The sequence below is a fragment of the Typopeltis vanoorti genome, chromosome 5, assembly GCF_054136105.1.
Source record: "Typopeltis vanoorti isolate ZY-2024b chromosome 5, IOZ_Tvanoo_1.0, whole genome shotgun sequence".
In the NCBI taxonomy this organism is placed as follows: Eukaryota; Metazoa; Arthropoda; class Arachnida; order Uropygi; family Thelyphonidae; genus Typopeltis; species Typopeltis vanoorti.
Genome location: NC_143553.1, coordinates 35,217,546 through 35,235,000, shown reverse-complemented (window position 1 = coordinate 35,235,000; position 17,455 = coordinate 35,217,546). Strand labels below are relative to the sequence as shown.

General features: G+C 35.0%; 1 protein-coding gene across 1 annotated transcript in view; it reads left to right on the top strand.

Annotated features, from left to right (window-relative positions):
- LOC150106312 (SNF2 related chromatin remodeling annealing helicase 1-like) overlaps window positions 1-15,791 on the top strand; it is an 82,690-nt gene extending 66,899 nt beyond the window's left edge. The window contains exons 4-6 of the mRNA XM_090392349.1: window positions 8,322-8,499; window positions 10,712-10,921; window positions 14,139-15,791. Coding sequence (XP_090248475.1) covers window positions 8,322-8,499; window positions 10,712-10,921; window positions 14,139-14,240 — 490 coding nt within the window. The 3' untranslated portion in view covers window positions 14,241-15,791. The remainder of the gene's footprint in view (window positions 1-8,321; window positions 8,500-10,711; window positions 10,922-14,138) is intronic.
- The last annotated feature ends 1,664 nt before the right edge of the window (window positions 15,792-17,455 follow it).

Below are 17,455 nucleotides of genomic sequence, written 5' to 3'. Positions count from 1 at the left end.
CCGAACATACCAAGCTTTTCACAAGATGACTTCGATATGGCGATGTTTTTTTCCTATTTAATTGTGAATAAACAGTATCAAATTTCGTAGGATGAATCCATTCTTCGTCGTTGATTGTCTCACCGACTAATTTTACAACAAAAATGCCTTTGACTCATTTAAAACTGTTATTTACTTACAAAACATTACAGTGGTTTCGAAACACTTTTCTGAATACTTGCAAAAAATCATCATATCTACTGCAAACCTATTGTGCAAGTACCTTTTTGATCTATATAATAATGTCCGTTATGCAGATTTAATGGAAATAATGCACAGCGCAGTGTTGAGTTATTAAAATAAATTAGTTTATGAATGCAGTTTTTCTCACAGAGATATATATTTTCAGGAATACAATTAGCGGATCTGTAGAGCAATTGAAAGAACAATGGAACATGCGTCTTTTGGGTTGGAAAGACCTCGGTTTGATCACGATGTAAGTGATATTTGCTGAAGGAGAGTTGGTTGGCCTCATACGAAGGTAAAAGGACTTTTTTATCTAACGGAAACTCGGGTTTTGCCTCCCGTAAAACAGACAAACTAGCCAGAGAACACACGTAATTTACAGACAAAAATAATTTTTAGATGTGTGTGCGTGCGTGTAGATTGGATTGTATAGCGGAGTCAGTTGATAATATAATGTGTACTGTAGCATGGTCTTCCGACGAGTCATCCGACCCCGCGGAAATGTCACGTAATAATAATAAGAAGATTGTAGTGTGCACATAGGCAACACCCAGTAGTTAGACATTATTGTACGGGTATCTCCATGAGTCAGAAGACTCATCGCGAGAGACCCAATATCGACACGCTAGCCACCGTTCACACAATTTTTATGATACCTGTACTCAAACCCATTCACAGACGAATCGCTCACAACCACCTCTTGCAAAGCATTCCACGCATTAACTATCCTGTAAGCTAAAAATCTAGTTCTAATATCCTTGTTAACCACACTCTTACACAATTTCCGGGGTGGTTCAGAGATTACTCACCTCGAAATTAAGATGGGAAAGGACTGATCCTGTAAATGAGGCTGAGAAGCTGCATTATGATAGTGTTTGTTAAAGTTTTATTTTGTTTTGACGTACTTGGCCTATACGGAATGGTAATAATATTGCTATGGTTAGGAAGCTTGGAGGAGTGTTCAGTTTTTGTTTCAATTCTAACCGCTACGAACTAGCCATATTTCATATCGCTAGTTCACCTGTGAGATGACTGCTCAGAACAGAGATTACTCACCTCCATCTGAAACTGGCTATTCACTCACTCACTCACTCATATTAGTAGTTGAAAAGCCATCATAAAGACCCTTATTTGCATCCTGGACTGAAATCGAACAGAGGTCCTTCCAAGCGAAGGGAAAAACGTTGCAGTATCAAATGACATCGCATCTGGTACGAGAGAAAGTAACACCGCTGAAAGTAATATCCAATGGAAGTGACGAGGACGGAGGAGGAAGCGAGGAACACGGATATATTTAACAAAAGCTGCTCTTGAAGGTTTCTCTTTGTTGTTATTTTTTTTTGCGTACGTTATTTAAACAGTCACTCTACAAAGAATTAAGTATAATAATTAATTAGAAAACGCAATTAACAAGAACACAAAATGACTTCACAAAATGGAACCAGTGAAGTCATTTTGTATTCCGTCAACGCAAGTAGGCTACTGTTAACGATTGATCGCTCTAATGCGACGAATTGTAAAAGAAACAAGGTTAACATCATATACCCCAGTTTACACAGTTCATCATGAGGAGTATATCAGACATCGAAAACGATATATTGTAAAATCTCGATGTAGCTTAAAAATACCAAAGCGCTTTACATCGATTTTTTACATAGGTCAAGTCCCATGGGAACTGTAAATAACCTTGTTTGTTTCTATGTATATTTTGCTTTGATGTATGTATATCTCTTATAAGCAGACAGTTAATAAATGTAGTTAATTCTGTGGGAAGTGAATGTATTTACTGTTTTAACGTCGAAAACAAAGGCAATGCTTTGCCATCAGAACTTTGTATATAATTATGTGTAAGAGCGTAGGAAAGTTGTTTACTAGTTTTGTGTATGAGAGAAGTGCTTACAAGCTCTGCGCTAACACCTTTAAAGTTATTATCCAAGAGTGCCGCTAGGTTTAGAGAAGTTTCCGTGGCCCGAAAGGACAAGGGAAGTATCAGGTCAGCTAGTTTTAGACAAGTTCCGCGCCCGGCAACTTACGATCAAAAGAATGCATGTAGGAGAACAAAGAGCAGGTCAAACTTAAAGGAAGATGAAAGAGAAATGCCGAATTCTTCGGGGTTTACTACCCTTAGTGCAAGGCCCCGAGATCAGAGAATAAAAGGAGACTGAGCCGAGCATGAGGGAGCTTCCAGTCGTCAAGAGAAAGTCATCAGAAGTTGGAACTAGAGGCAGTCGGAACCAGGGTGGAAGCGAGCTGCAGACTATTAGCGGAATCTGAACCAGAGGAGAGGCAAGATCCCAGTTACTAAAGAGGAGAGCTGAGATCCAGGTGCCGATAGAGCAAAAGGCGAAGCACTGTTACCAAAGGGAGCCAGATCGGTCCTCGGCGGTCGGCAGTTGCAGTTATTGGCAATTAGAAGAAGTTCCTGAAGTAAGGATCCAGAGGAGAATTTGCTCGCATGCTGAAACCTCATGTATGTGCTATTCGAGTACCGCAGATTGCAGTCCAAAAGTCTGCTAATATCCCGATATGATACCTCTGTAGCAAGATACTCCTGAAGGAAGCCTAAAACTCGAGATGAAAGAAAAGCCCTAAAGACTTTAGTAAAACACTCTTGACTGAATGTGTGATACAGAGCCTCTGTATATTTTCTCTTATAATCTAGGAGATATGTTATATATGGACTGTTAAGAATTAACTTAAAAGTAATAAGACGTGTCCATAAGAGAGTCAATTGCCATGTTAGAAAATGATATCAAAATTTGTAAAAATAACTTAACAGAGAGTTAACTAGCCTCTTTGCGAGTAAACCAGAAGTTTAATAAGTTGAATTTATAAGCAGAGAGTTAATAAGTGTTTGAGTTAAAGAGATTATTTAGTGTTGAAGTAAAAGAGTTCTAATTTTATGCTAAAAAAATTTTTAGATGGGTAGAGAAAGCAATCTCCCTGTCGTTTGATTCATGTACTGTATATTTCATATTAATGTAAATAAATGTGTTTTAATTATTTGTTAAAAGAGTGCTGCCTGATCCTTTATCTTGCAATGCACTGTTCTTAAATAAATGGACTTGTGAGCAGGAAACAACTAAGGCATTAAACGCGCATTTTAATTACTTAAGAACCACGACTGTTTATATACCTTGTTGACGGGATTTACGCTAGTGAGAGAGAGAGAGAGAGATCTACCTGACGTTTTATTGAGTCTTATGCCGAATATTAATATATTGGATGCCACAGTCTAACAAATAAATTTTCCAGTGTTCATTGGCATACATCTAATAAATATGGAAGGTGGATAAACATAATAAGCAGTAGAGTAAGTGAGAAAGATTACGAGAGAGAAAGCGCGCACTGCTAATTAGAATATCGGTATATGAAGTATAAAGACTGCATATAAATGGAAACAAAACAGCATATATTACTCTGGATTTAGAGAAAGATGTTGAAAGTTTATTTTTCACTTGGTTAGACTAAAATAAATTTAGTTTAATCCTTTATCCAAGTGTGAGCAAACAAAGTTTGCGCCTGAAAATATCTTCAGGACTGGAGTAAGGTAGTGCAACACCAGGCAACTCCGAGCAAAGGTGTACCAAGCTCTCATCACTCCTTGTCTCAGTATCTCCCATAATGCAAAACACATCTCCTTGCAGATATGTCTAATGTTATGCATTAAGGGAAGGGCCACTACCCAGACTAGTTTCGACCTTTATTGAGGTCTCTTCAGTGGGAGCCAGCCCCAGAAGTGGAGATACCAGGCAGAAGCAATGGCGAGGGTCATCTTTACCTATAGGAGTTCCCAAACGGTGTGCCACCTTTTTATTAAATTACTCTGGATTTTGAGAAAGATGTTGAAAGTTTATTTTTCACTTGATTAGCCTATAATAAATTTAATTTAATCTACATCTTTCTCTAAATCCAGAGTAATTTAATAAAAAGGTGGCACACCTTTTGGCAACTCCTATAGGTAAAGATGACCTTGCCATCTTTACCATGGGCCTAGCTCCCACTGAAGAGACCTCGATAAAGGTCGAAACTAGTCTGTGTAGTGGCCAATCCCTTAATGCATAACATTATACATATCTGCAAGGAGATGTGTTTTGCATTATGGGAGATACTTAGATAGGAGTGATGTTAGCTTGGTCCACCTTTGCTACGAGTTTCCCGGTGTTGTACTACCTTACCCCTGTCCTGAAGATACTTTCAGGCGCAAACTTTGTTTGCTCACACTTGGATAAAGGATTAAACTAATTTAAATTAAGGGGATATTAAATCCCACATTGTTTTAAAACCGAATAAGAAACTTAAAGATTGGAATCGGAGAGTTTCATGCCGAATATAGTATAGTAAACTATAAAAGTATCGGCGAAATAAAAGAATTTTGCCACCTTTGCTACGAGTTGTCCTAGTTTGTACATATAAACGTACTTGGACTACGTGTATTAGCTCACGCTAGTAGTCGCCGATACTTTTATAGTTTACTATACTATATTCGGCATGAAACTCTGATTCCAATCTTTGAGTTTTTTATTTGGTTTTAAAACAATGTGGGATTTAATATCCCCTTAATTTAAATAATGTTTATATCGCCGAAATGAAGCCTATTGGCTCTTTATATTTAAGGATTAAACTAAATTTATTATAGCATATATTACGTTTACAATATCTCATATTGTAAACTGTAGAATACGGTGATATTATATATGCATGCACGCACGTACATCATTTTATTCTACAGTTATTGTTAATTATTTGGCTTTGTTTTGGATGCTGCTTTACATCTATCTATATTTAAACGTACTGCTCATATATCGGTTTATGTAGAATAAGCTAGCTCGTTATTTATTTTTTGCCAGTGTTAAATTTGTTAGTTTTACAGATCGATTTATATGTGAAAGGTTATGATGGTAATGGATCTTTCAGAAAATGCTGATACAGGATCACCTAAACCAAAATAAAAATTAGCAAAGCTAATTAATGAGATAAATATGTTTTTGTTAACTTTAATATTTTATTTTTATTGCATTTATTTATTTATTATTATGAAAATAAAAATTCCTCTAACGCCTTTTATATTCAAAGGAGTAGGCGGATGTTTTACTCTTTCTATGATGCCAGAGACTTTGGTTTGATTTCCTATCCACGTATTCCTTTTGTGGTCTAGTCTCGTGATACCAAGCGTACTTCTTTCCATACTAAATTGTGTTGTTCTTAATATTCAATTGAATTTCCTTTGCATTTGGTGTCCATGTTTCACAGCCATACGTCAATATAGGAAGAATACATTGGTTAAACACTTTTATCTTCAGACATAATGGTAATTGGCGTTTGAACATTGAATGTAATTTTCCAAATGCTTTCCACCCAAGTATCATGCGTCTTTTAATTTCGTCCATGATATTTTGATCCATTGATATCTGTTGTCTTAAGTATATGTAATGATCTACTGGCTTAATTTCATCGTTATTGATTTTTATTATTTCTGGTTGGACATAGCTATTGAACATAACTTGGGTCTTCTTTAGGTTTATCTTTAGACCAGCTGTTTTGCTAGCAATTTGGAGTTCATGGATACGAGTCTGTAATTCGTGCGCAGTTTAAGTAAAGATGTCATCTGCAAAGCGTAAATGGCTTAAATATCTTCCATTTATCTTCAGACCTTTCCCTTCCCAATCAAGAAGTTTGAATATTTCTTCTCGGCACGCTGTGAATAATTTTGGAGATATTGTGTTTGCTGCTGTGGCATTGGTGTGTGATGATTTGATGGTTCTGATGTATGGTTCCTCCACTTGTTGGTTTCGTAATGTTTTAAGTATTGCACAATTTTTAAGTGAATCAAAGGCTTTCTCATAGTCAATAGATGTAGTGGTAATTGATATTCATTACACCATTCAATAATCTGCTATACAACTTGAATATGATACATTGTACTAAAGCCACTTCCAAAGCTTGCCTGTTCGTTTGGTTGTGCTATGTCTAAAGTCGTATAAGACCTATGAACTAAGACTTTTAGAAACACTTTGTAAACCACCGATAGTAGACTGGTGGGTCGGTAGTTCGTCAAGTCTTCTACTTCACCTTTTTTTTTTTATGTATCAAAATTAGGAGAGCTTTCTTCCATGTTCTGGGTACATCATTTTTCTTCAGACATAAAATAAATAATTTTGCTAAGATTTTGTAGATCATTTTGTAGGTCTATGGAATGAACCTTATGAGAACAGGTTGAAGATTTGTGAGTTGCAAAAATTGGTTGATAGGCGGAAAAGGGGTGATATGATTGAGACATTCAAATTACTGAAGGGTTTCTATAAGATTAATTCAGAAGATATTTTTGAGAATAGGACTGGTGGTGGTGGGAGGACTAGGGGCCACACATGGAAGCTGGGCAAAAATGTGGTTAACAGGGGTGTTAGAGCTAGGTTCTTTACTTGGAGAGTGGTAAATGAGTGGAATAAGCTGCCAGAGTCTGTTGTGGGTGCTATAACCGTGAATGAGTTTAAGGCGAGGTATGATAGATACTGTGTGAAAGACGAATAGTTGTTCTTGACATGATTTTAGGGCCTCCCTCGATGAGTCTGTCGACTCCTTGGAGTTGCCCGAAATAATAATAATAATAATAATTTTCCCCCATCTGATTTTAAAAGTTCAGCTATAACTCCATCCTCACCTGCAGCTTTTCCATTTTGCAAGCTTTGGATGTGCCACATAACTTCTTCTGGTAGAATCTGTGGCACTTCAGCTATTTAGTAGTTATCTTCCAAATTTAATTCATCATCCTGATATAATAATGAGTAAAATTCTTCAATTCTTTTTTCTATAGCATATGTATCTCTGGTTATGGTCCCATCTTGTAATTTGACTGCAACCATTTGTTTATTGCGGTTCATATTCCTGTTTGGCTGTTTTTAGACTACAGTTGTTTTCAATTGTTTGTTTTATGAATTTACCATTGAATTTTCTTATTTCTTCCGTGATACGTTTTCTGATTGTTTTGCACAATTCAATTTATTCAATTTTATTATGTAGGTCATTTGATATTTCTCTTCGTTTCTTCATAAGCTGTTTTGTTTCTTCAGAAATTTTGTCTTGTTTCTGTTCCTGTGGTACCAGCTATTTCAAGTGAGCATTGTAAAAGGTTTTGGGTAATAATGGCATTACTTTCTGATAGATCAGCATTGTCATCTTTAATAAGATGTTTAAATTTTGTGTACATCTATGTTTTGCTTTGATTTTCGAAACATTTTCTTCTTTCTTTTTGGAAGTGTATTTGAATCTTACTGCATACCATATGATGGTCACTTCCAATGTGTGAAGTTGTCTATAGCAGAGCAGTCTTGAAAGATGTTTGTCTTATTACAGAGGATAAAGTCAATTTCACTAGTTTTTCCATGTCCACTTCCTATGTGTTTTTTTCTTGAAAAAAATTTCATGATGTAGAGCTTTTCTTTTTATGCAAATTATATTAACCTTGCTCCTCTATCATCTCTCATGCCATATCCAAATCTTCCCATTGAGCTTTCATCTGATTGTTATATACCAGTTCTAGCATTAAAGTCTCCCATTACAATTCTAAAATGATGTTTTCCTTTACTATAAAGTTGGGATACATCATGATGGAAGTCTTCAATTTCTTCGTCTGTATGACTTATTGTTGGTGCATAGACTTGGATGATCTTAAGAGTATCTTTTTGAGATATGAACAACAATACTTGCTATTCGATCAGATATACCGTCAAATTCTCTTATGTTGTTCTTCAATTTTTTGTTAATCATGAATCCAACTTCACTGATTCTTTCCTTATCTTGGCTTCTATAATACAGTGTCTTCGTTTTTTAATTGAAGTATTTCTTCACTATTACCTCTAACTTCACACAGTCCGAGAATGTCTCATTTTCGCGCTTTTGATCTTCAGTTCAATTAAGCCGTGCTTCACTGCTCAGAGTCCTACAGTTTAAAGTTCCAAGGTCTAGTTTCCAATGGCAGTACTGGTTACTCAGGGATTCTTAGCACCCTGTACCTTAATGTTTAATTAAAAAGTATATATATATATATATATATATATATATATATTCTAGTTTTTATATATTTTTACAAATTACAGAATTTTCCGAAGCATTGATGATAACCGAGACAGAAAGATTGGCAAGGACGAGTTCAAAGAAGGTCTTCAGGAATATGGAGTTGAATTTGACGACGACGAAATTGACCAGCTGTTTCAAGATTTGGATAAAGATGGAAGCTGCACCATCAACTTCGAAGAATTTCTGCAGGCTCTCAGAGTGAGTTTAAAAGTAATTTATTTGATGTGTGGATGCTAACAAAATCTGTTTTCTGCCAGTTTCAGAAAATTATAAAATCGGACTACAGAAGGTGGAAAAAAGCCTAAATACTTACAATTACAAGAAAGGATAATTAAATATCCACTGTTATTTCATAGCGGAATGGTAAAATATGTTGTCTTTGAAACTTCAAAAGTTTCGAAAGTGATCGAAGTGACCGAACTGGGCCAATGAGCCTGAATGTCATTTTATTAAAAATTTCATTGGTTTTATAGCTTTTACGAATAGCTGGTTCTCTTCAAAGATTGGACAGAAATGCCCTTACTTTCGAAACCTTTCTAAGTTACAGAAGCAAACGTTGTTTTGCTGCTTGGCTATAAAGCAACAGTGGATGTTGTTTTAGTCGTATTCGTAGGTAGTAAAAACACCAAAATTCTGTTTTAACAGGATTTACTGACAAATATTATAATAGTACATGTTAACTCTAGCTATACCTTCCAAATTTGTACATAATGTCTAAGTTAATGCAAACTTAACGCCTATATCCAAAATACGTAATAAAAGAATGCGCTAAACATTATACAGGGTGGCCATAAAATAACTTTCCCTCTTTGGAGGCATCTGTAGCTAAACCCAATAAACGGAATGAGACCAAATTTTATATTGAGACTTTTGAAGGCATGGGGAGATGATTTCTACGAAAAAAAGATTTAGTACCGAAAGTGTACATTGATAATCCCCTTCTTTTATAGAAGGGAATTATTTATGTTTGCAGATCAAGTACGCCATCCACTCGGTAGACTAGTTCAGCAAACGACCATGCTGGAAGGATCGAGGAACTTTTTAGTGTAAATAAATGCATCGCTCTTCGTGAGTTTGCTAATCAGTAGGGGATCTCATTTAAATCATGCCAAAGATTATACTCACTCGTGTGTGTGTGTGTGTGTGTGTGTGTGTGTGTGTGTGTGTGTGTGTGTGTGTGTGTGTGTGTGTGTGTGTGTGTGTGTGTGTGTGTGTGGTGTGTACAGGAATTTCTACCCTAGAAATTGCAGATTGTCGTTCCATTCTGTTATTGTTGTAAGGGTGGCTCCATGGAGTACAAAGACTCATTGCGAAAGACCGAAACTATGCACACTATCCAAATTATCCTTGAATACATTAACTGACAGTTCATTCACAACTGACTGGCAACCCATTCCGATCATTCACAACTCTCCAAGCAAAATATCTAATCCTCCCCTACTAACTACATCTTTATTCAACTTGCAGGGATGACCACTTGTTCTGCTCACTGTAGCCAAGTGCTGAAATTGCAGCAATGCCTTTAGAACCTCTCCCCCACCCCCACTCTTACAATTAACTACCCTATTCAATATTTTTGCTTGAGAGACTAGATTCCCACTTCGTTATTCTCACACGCACTTGCCTCATGGGTGCCTTCACACAAACTAACCTGCTTCCACCCTAATTGCTTAAGTTTTCCTGAATTTGCACCTCAGCATGCTCGGTGAACAAACCTCTCCAGACAGTTAACAGCAAAACCATTTAGATGCAGTCCATCAACATTATACAAATCTTGCTTTCTGTCAAACGCAGACCACAGACCCAGAAATTCTACATCACTCCTTCTGCATAACCTACGTATTGATTCGTTTGCTACCAGCGCCCTCCTCCTCAATTCGCCTCTATCATAGCGCGGCTAGAAACTTATAATCTGAACCTTCTCACTCTTCAGTTTTGGTTCGTCTAACTACTCCTTTACATCCTCCCTCATAGAATACTTCTCGCTTTTCATGAAATTCTGCTTTCAAATCAAACTCAGATATTCTTAGTTTGATTTGAATTTTGCCACAAATATTATCTTTTTTCCGATGTAAATAAAATAAAAGATGTAACGACTTTGGACCCTGCACTCATGCTGAGTAGCTGGTCTTAGACGGAAGGGGGGGGGGGTTACTTTTTAAAAAATATTCTCTTATTTTATTTTTTATTTATCACAGTTTGTGGGAGTTTCATAGTTGAAACAGTTGTCTAATTAAAATCGATGTGGGTTTTTTTCTTTCAGTTATTCCTTCTCAAGAAATTTATTTATTTTTTTAGACAATTTTAAATCACTTAGATCGAATAAGTGCTAATTCAGTTAATGAGTTATTTAAAGAATATTCTTAGTTTACGTTCCTGAAATACTGAATTATGAAACGACTTCTTTCAGCCTCCTCTGAGTGAGGCCCGTTTGGAAGTGATCCAAGAAGCCTTCGATAAACTGGACGCAACTGGAGAGGGTGTCATTACGATCGATGATCTGCGAGGAATTTACAATGCCTCCGAACATCCAGATTATTTGAAAGGAGATAAAACAGAGGACGAAGTACTTCAGGAGTTTCTCGATAGTTTTGATACGGAAGGAACACCAGACGGAAAGGTCAGTGGATTCCTTCCAAATCGCTTTCATTCAGTATTGTTTAATGTAACACTTCTGCTATGTTATCAACAGACGAAAACAAAATGCCTTATACGGAAGTACTTATGTTTTGAGTCTACGTACGCAATCTGGGTTAATTGAACCATAAAAATCGCTATAATTATTCGTACTCACACATCATCATCTTCTTTTTTTTTTTTTTTTTTTAGAAAAAATTGATGAATTCTTACTTATAATGACAAAAAGCATCATTGCTATTTGGAGAATTCTACGAGAGGAAAGGAAAAGATCGAAAAAATTTGTTAATTAACCAAATGCTCCTCATTAGAAATGAGACAAAAATATTTAACATTTTAAACAATTGATAAGAAATAGACCCTATCTCATCCTCCAATAATGAATTAAGACATACCGAAATATGAAATATTGAAAGTTTTTTTTTCACTTGGTATCACTATTAATTAAAGATGTCAAGAAATTATGTTCCTGGTTTAATCCTTTATCCAAGTGTAAGCAAAGTTTGCACCTGAACTATTTTCAGGACTGGGGCAACTCATATATATAGACGTTTATGACTTCACATCACTTGTCTTAGTATCCCATAATGCAATATATTCTGGGCAGGGCCACAACCCAGACCTTTTTCGATCTTCATTGAGGTCTCATCAGTGGGAGCCAGACCCAGACATTCAACCTTGGTGAGATACCAAGGTTGAAGTAATGCAGAAGTCACATATTTCTCATATACAAGTAATGAAAAGGTGTATCACCTTATTATTAAAATATTCTAGATCCAGAGATAGTTGTTGAAATTTTTTTTTCAAAGATTTTCAATGATTTTTCTTGGCATCTTTAATTTTTCAAATTAAAGATACCAAGAAACCTTGGTATCTCTTCTAGGTCTGGCTCTCACTGATGAGACCTCAATAAAGGTCGAAACCCCTCTGGGTAGTGGCCCTTCCCATAATGCATTGCATTATACACATACAAAAAGGTGTGTGCTTTGCATTATGGGCAATTAATGTGAAGTCATTACCTCTACATACAAGTATCACAGTCGTGAAGATGCTTCACGCACAAACTGTCTGCTTACACTTGGATAAAGGATTAAACTAAGATATAATTGTTTGGCATCTTTAATTTATGAAATACGAAATATTTCAATTTTTTGAAAGCACTGTACACTAACAGGGGCACAAAGTCATGCAATATAAGCTAATAAAGGAAATCAGCGGTTAGAAGTCATCGTTCTTGTATGCTGATCGATGAGTTTATATGAAAGAGAGAAGGGTTGATAGGTTGAAACTGAGCCCAGATACGACCATATAGACCTAAAATACTCGTTACCTCGTCACCCTCAGACTCTACAGAATCTGTTTGGAGATGCTAGTAGCCACTAGCAATCCCAAAGGTCTTTTCATGTCATGGAATACCGAAAGAGCTGCATGCTCTTTAGGTTTTTCCACTCTGATAGACGAGTTTAAGTGTATAGGAGATGCTCGAAAACGATTTTTTTTGGATAAAACTTAACTTAAATCTTAACTGTTAGCAACACACCTGGCGGTGTGATGCTAACAGTTAAGTTTTATTTATTTTATTATTATTTTTTTGAAAGGTTAATAGGAAGAACACACCCAAATATCTTTTAAAAGAAAGAATATAATCGCTTTGGAGAACACTTCTAAATTACTGAAACAACAAAGTCAAGTACGATGGTAAAGACGCCTTTGTAAAAGAGAATCTTTAAAGATATATCTTTGTTTAACAGATTTATGGACGTTATGCATTTATATGAATTTCAAGATACTTTAAAAAAAAAGAGAAAAAAAACGAAGATTATAAAGTGTTATTTTCGAGCGGGAAATACGATTTAGAGCGGAATGGATAGAATATCTACTAGCCGTCGTGGATATTGCCTGTGAATAAAGATATCTTTAAGACGTCCGATTTCTTGGTTGATGAACATTATTAGCAAGTATTCATAAATTGGGTCAGAATGATCGATTTATTGACTCAGTAGGAGGGGATAGGAGGATAAGTGCAAGTAATTGCCAGTTTTTTTTTTTTTTAATTTATTGTATATTTTGGTATTGATATACAGTGATGTGATCCAATAAGGGTTAATTTTTTCTCATGTTCGAATGTGAATTGTAGCCTGTGGCTAAAGGTATTGATGAAGTGAAATAGTACTATTATAATACATCCGGGGCTAATGCAGAGGATATCGTCGATTGCAGTCTACTACAAAAAGAAACGTCTGTGGGAAGGGAAAGAGAGAATGTGCGATTGTAAATTGAAGAGAAATAGGTCTGCAAGTTGACCGCTAATATTTTGGCCCACTGGAAGTCCAAAAATATGTTTCAATATTTAGTTTTTATTTTAAAAATTGCTGAAAATTATATTAATCAATGAGGTGATAGCTGGAGTTAATTTTTGCCGGTTTTACAAAGAGAAAACGTCAAAGAAAGGTAAAAAATCGTATTACGTCGTCTGTATTTTTATTTTTTTTTTTTTTAAATAAAGGTTTTACTGGTTGGGAGACTTATTTTGATATTGTGATCTCTTTGTTTAACATAATGGGGTGTACAGAAGATAGCCTGTTTTAAGAATATTTCCAAAATTAATTCAACGAAAAGGTTACGTTAAAAGTTTTAGTTTCATCAAGTATTCCCAAGTATCAAGGACATCTTCAGTATGAATTCAAAAATTAAACGACGCACAGGTAACATAACTGAACAGTCAACAATAATTGTCATTTGGAATCTGGAACCGTGCTACCTCTACTTCATTCACGTGTGGCAGCCATTATTATTGTTGATTATTCAGTAATGTTTGTGCTTCGTTTAATTTTTGAATTCTAAAGTGCCCTAGATGTTTGGGAAATTTTCATATAAATGAAACTTCTAACGCAAGTGTTCTGTTGTAATAATTTTCTTTTTCACATTTATGAATCTTTATTTGCCACAAAATATTGGGAAGACAGTTAGTTCGAGGTGCGAATCTTTTCATGACATATTTATTTGTTTTGTGTTGATCTTTGAGTTAATACAAGACTATCAGTTTGTTTTATAAATTTTGAGGAAATTTTTATTTTCATAAAAATGTTTTTAGGATTGGCAGTCCTGCCTTTATCCTCGTTTTTATTGAATGAAAGTGAAATAATTATTAATAAAATACTATTATGATTTTATTAACACCAAAATATTGTATCTTTCAGGTGACCAAGGAGGATTTTTTAAATTACTATTCAGGTGTGAGCGCCTCTATCGACGATGATGAGTATTTTGTCAATATGATGAAGAGCGCTTGGAAATTGTGAAATTAGAGTATATAATATAATTAATTGTATCTTATAAGTCTGCTTCCGCCCACTAAACTCAGTGCCTCACGGCCTTCAAGTTCCTGACAAGCACGTAACGTAAACTCGTGTGATAGTTCATGTTAGAGACATTAATGTCGTTACAAGACATTGTTTGCCACTTAGACCACTTCTCAAAGTTAATAATGCACAATCACGCTGTAGTTAATGGGCAAGGTTTGCAGGTTAGAAAGTTTATTCTCTATAATTTAGAAATAATATATATATATATTAAATAGTAATTTATGAAATATTTTAAATAATCAAATGAAAGGGAAATATAAAGGTAGTGTATATTTGCTAAAGTTTTCAGTATTTATTTATATATTTTTAAATCTTCGGACAACGTAAGTGTAAATATTTCAGCCAATTTTCCGTTTATTTTTACATTTAACATAGCAAGAAAAAATATTAATATGTTGTAAAATGACTAGTTGAATGCAAGCACAAAATAAATATTAAAATGCAAAATGTTAATACAATGGTATGAAGTCACGGCGCTTCCCCTTCGCATTTGAAGCATAATATAACGTACGAAATATAAATACGCTTGAAATGTTTTTATTTTTTTAAACAACTGTTTCCAAAATAATTCCGTGGATTTTCGCTTCGAAGATAGTTTATATTTGACACGTTATAATATAAAAAGTCTATCATAAACATATTTTCTGAAAGGAATTTGAGTCGTACGATACAAACGTAACGACAATACAGCAGTCTTCGTTTGCTACGCGTAGCGCCCTCAGGAATTTAGTTTATTAATTATCTAAACTTCAAACTACTCGGACTGAAAATATTTCGAAATCAAATTTTGTGGCTGTCAGTTAATTCACTAGACTATCAAATATTTAAGCTTCTGTCAGTGTTCAGATTCTAATTGTAATCTCACATCAAATAACGAAAAGAATGTGGGGGGAAATATTTTTATTTTTTTCAACGCTGAAAATGGTTGCATGCGTTATTTTTTATCTGGAAGGGAAGAGAGCGGGTGAAAAGAAAATTGTAAAAAATATAATACAGTGCAATATACCATTCAAAAAAAGGCAGCTATTCTGAAATTGCAAAACAGTATTTTTCCCCCTTTTTAAGTGATTATTCCAGCCAAGAAAATGTTTAATAACCATATTATTAACTGCGCTGAGTTATAAGCATATCTCAACAGGTTGATGATGTAATACAGCTACGTTAAAGAAATGTTTGCAAGGTGTCACCTAATTAATATTATTTGATATACTATTATTAGTAGTATTATTTGAGCATTGCAATTATAAGTTAACCACATAATTTATCAGGAAAATATTATTTTTCTGTTTATTTGTTATGCGTAAGTATTTAAAATGTGCGGATGGTAATTCATTCTCAGATTCACAGAATGAGTATTAAAAATTGCGTAGTGCTACCTTAGAGTAAAAAGAAACGTTGCAAACAGCAAAGACATAGAAAAAAATCAGGATGTTTTTGACAGTATTAATATTTTCATGTACTGTTTTCACAAATAAATAATATTTAAGCACTTCATTGGTAAACTGTCATTTCTTGTGTATTCCTTGTAATCTATTAAACAACTGGCAATTAATGCTTAAATACGATTACTGAAAAATGACCTGGAAATATAGCGGAACTTAATTTTTATGGTAGTTGTCATTATTATTGTTACTTAGCACTCCTGTGGTTGTTGTGTGGGATTATGGCTGAAGCAGCTAAAGGCTATGATGTCACCGTATCATATCTGTTAATTACGTACATTGTCCTGCTCGGTTTGCTTTTGCGAGATGAAAAACCCGGATTTCCGGAAAAAGAGAGACCTTTCAGCTGCACACGAGACTGGATAACTCACTTTCGGATGAAATTCAGGAATCATCCCGACTCTATTCGTATTCGTGGGATATTTGAGTGTTTGCTATTCTGAGCAAACGTGATGTCAGTAAAAGGAATATGACTGGAGGAATCGCCATCCTTATATCGAAAGGGAATGCTCCGTAGCTACCTTTTACCTCTGACTACATTGTTTACGACAAGAGAAGAAAACACCGCTGCAACAAGTAGGTTTCAAAATAAAGATATGTAATTATCAATTAGTATCTGTGTGTTCCGGAATTTGTTAAGGTTAGGATACGAGGTCAGGATTCATTAACTTCCCAAAAGATCCCTCTGCTCTCTCACTGAGAGGAAATCTTTGGAAGATAGCTTGGATCTTTTAGATTAAGGTCTATTTTTAATAATATGATTGCATTTTATATTATAGTTAGAACCACATCATCTGACAGTGGATGAGGAGGTTGTACTGTAATATTCCTGGATTTGGCAAAAGCGTTTCACAAAGTGAAACTTTATAAGTCAGGATTTAAAAGTTGGGGAATGAAAACCATAATCGACTGGCATCTTAGGAGATTGATATGTAGGGTGCTACAGGGTTCTCTGTGTGAGCCATATCTCTGCTTAACTTATGACATAGGATGAGAGCACGAAGAAATTTGAGGTTTTTAGAGTATATAGTTTATATACTCTATATATTGTAGTGTATAGAGTATATACGAATATGTACATTTTTTATATATTTTAGAGTATATAACGACTGTCATTCGGAAGGAGATGATGCAACATTATGCCCATTGGTTAGAAAATTAAGTTGCCGAATCAAATTGAGAAATGCAAACTATCAGTTCCTTTCAAAACAATGTACACTTAAAAAAATTGTCATCTTTCACTCACACATTAGGCGAAATAGTGGGCTCCAATATGGTAATTTTGATTTCCAAAACCTAATTTTACTTGAATATGTTAGTTAATCTTACCTCTGTCTGAGATGAAAAGCCGGAGTTTGGAGAAGAAAAAAAAGTTCAGTCTTCGTTTGAGATCATGCAACTTGTCTTCAGTTTCAAAACGCTTATGAATGCTGTTTGAGAACGGGAATCAAACCAAACTTTCTCTGTAGCTTCTTTTTGCAGCCCTACAGAAATTCTTGAAGTCGAATGGCCTTTATTACTAAAGGGAATTAATAATTAAGCAAAGATCTAACAGGCCACATACGAACATTAATTCTATTGAATGGCACATTTAGAATTTGTTTAGGATTAGATAGTTGGGAAGGGGATAGTTTTGTAGTGGGAGCCCGTGATAATTGTTATTAATTACACACATGAATTTCTGATCTCATATGATTTATATTTCAAATT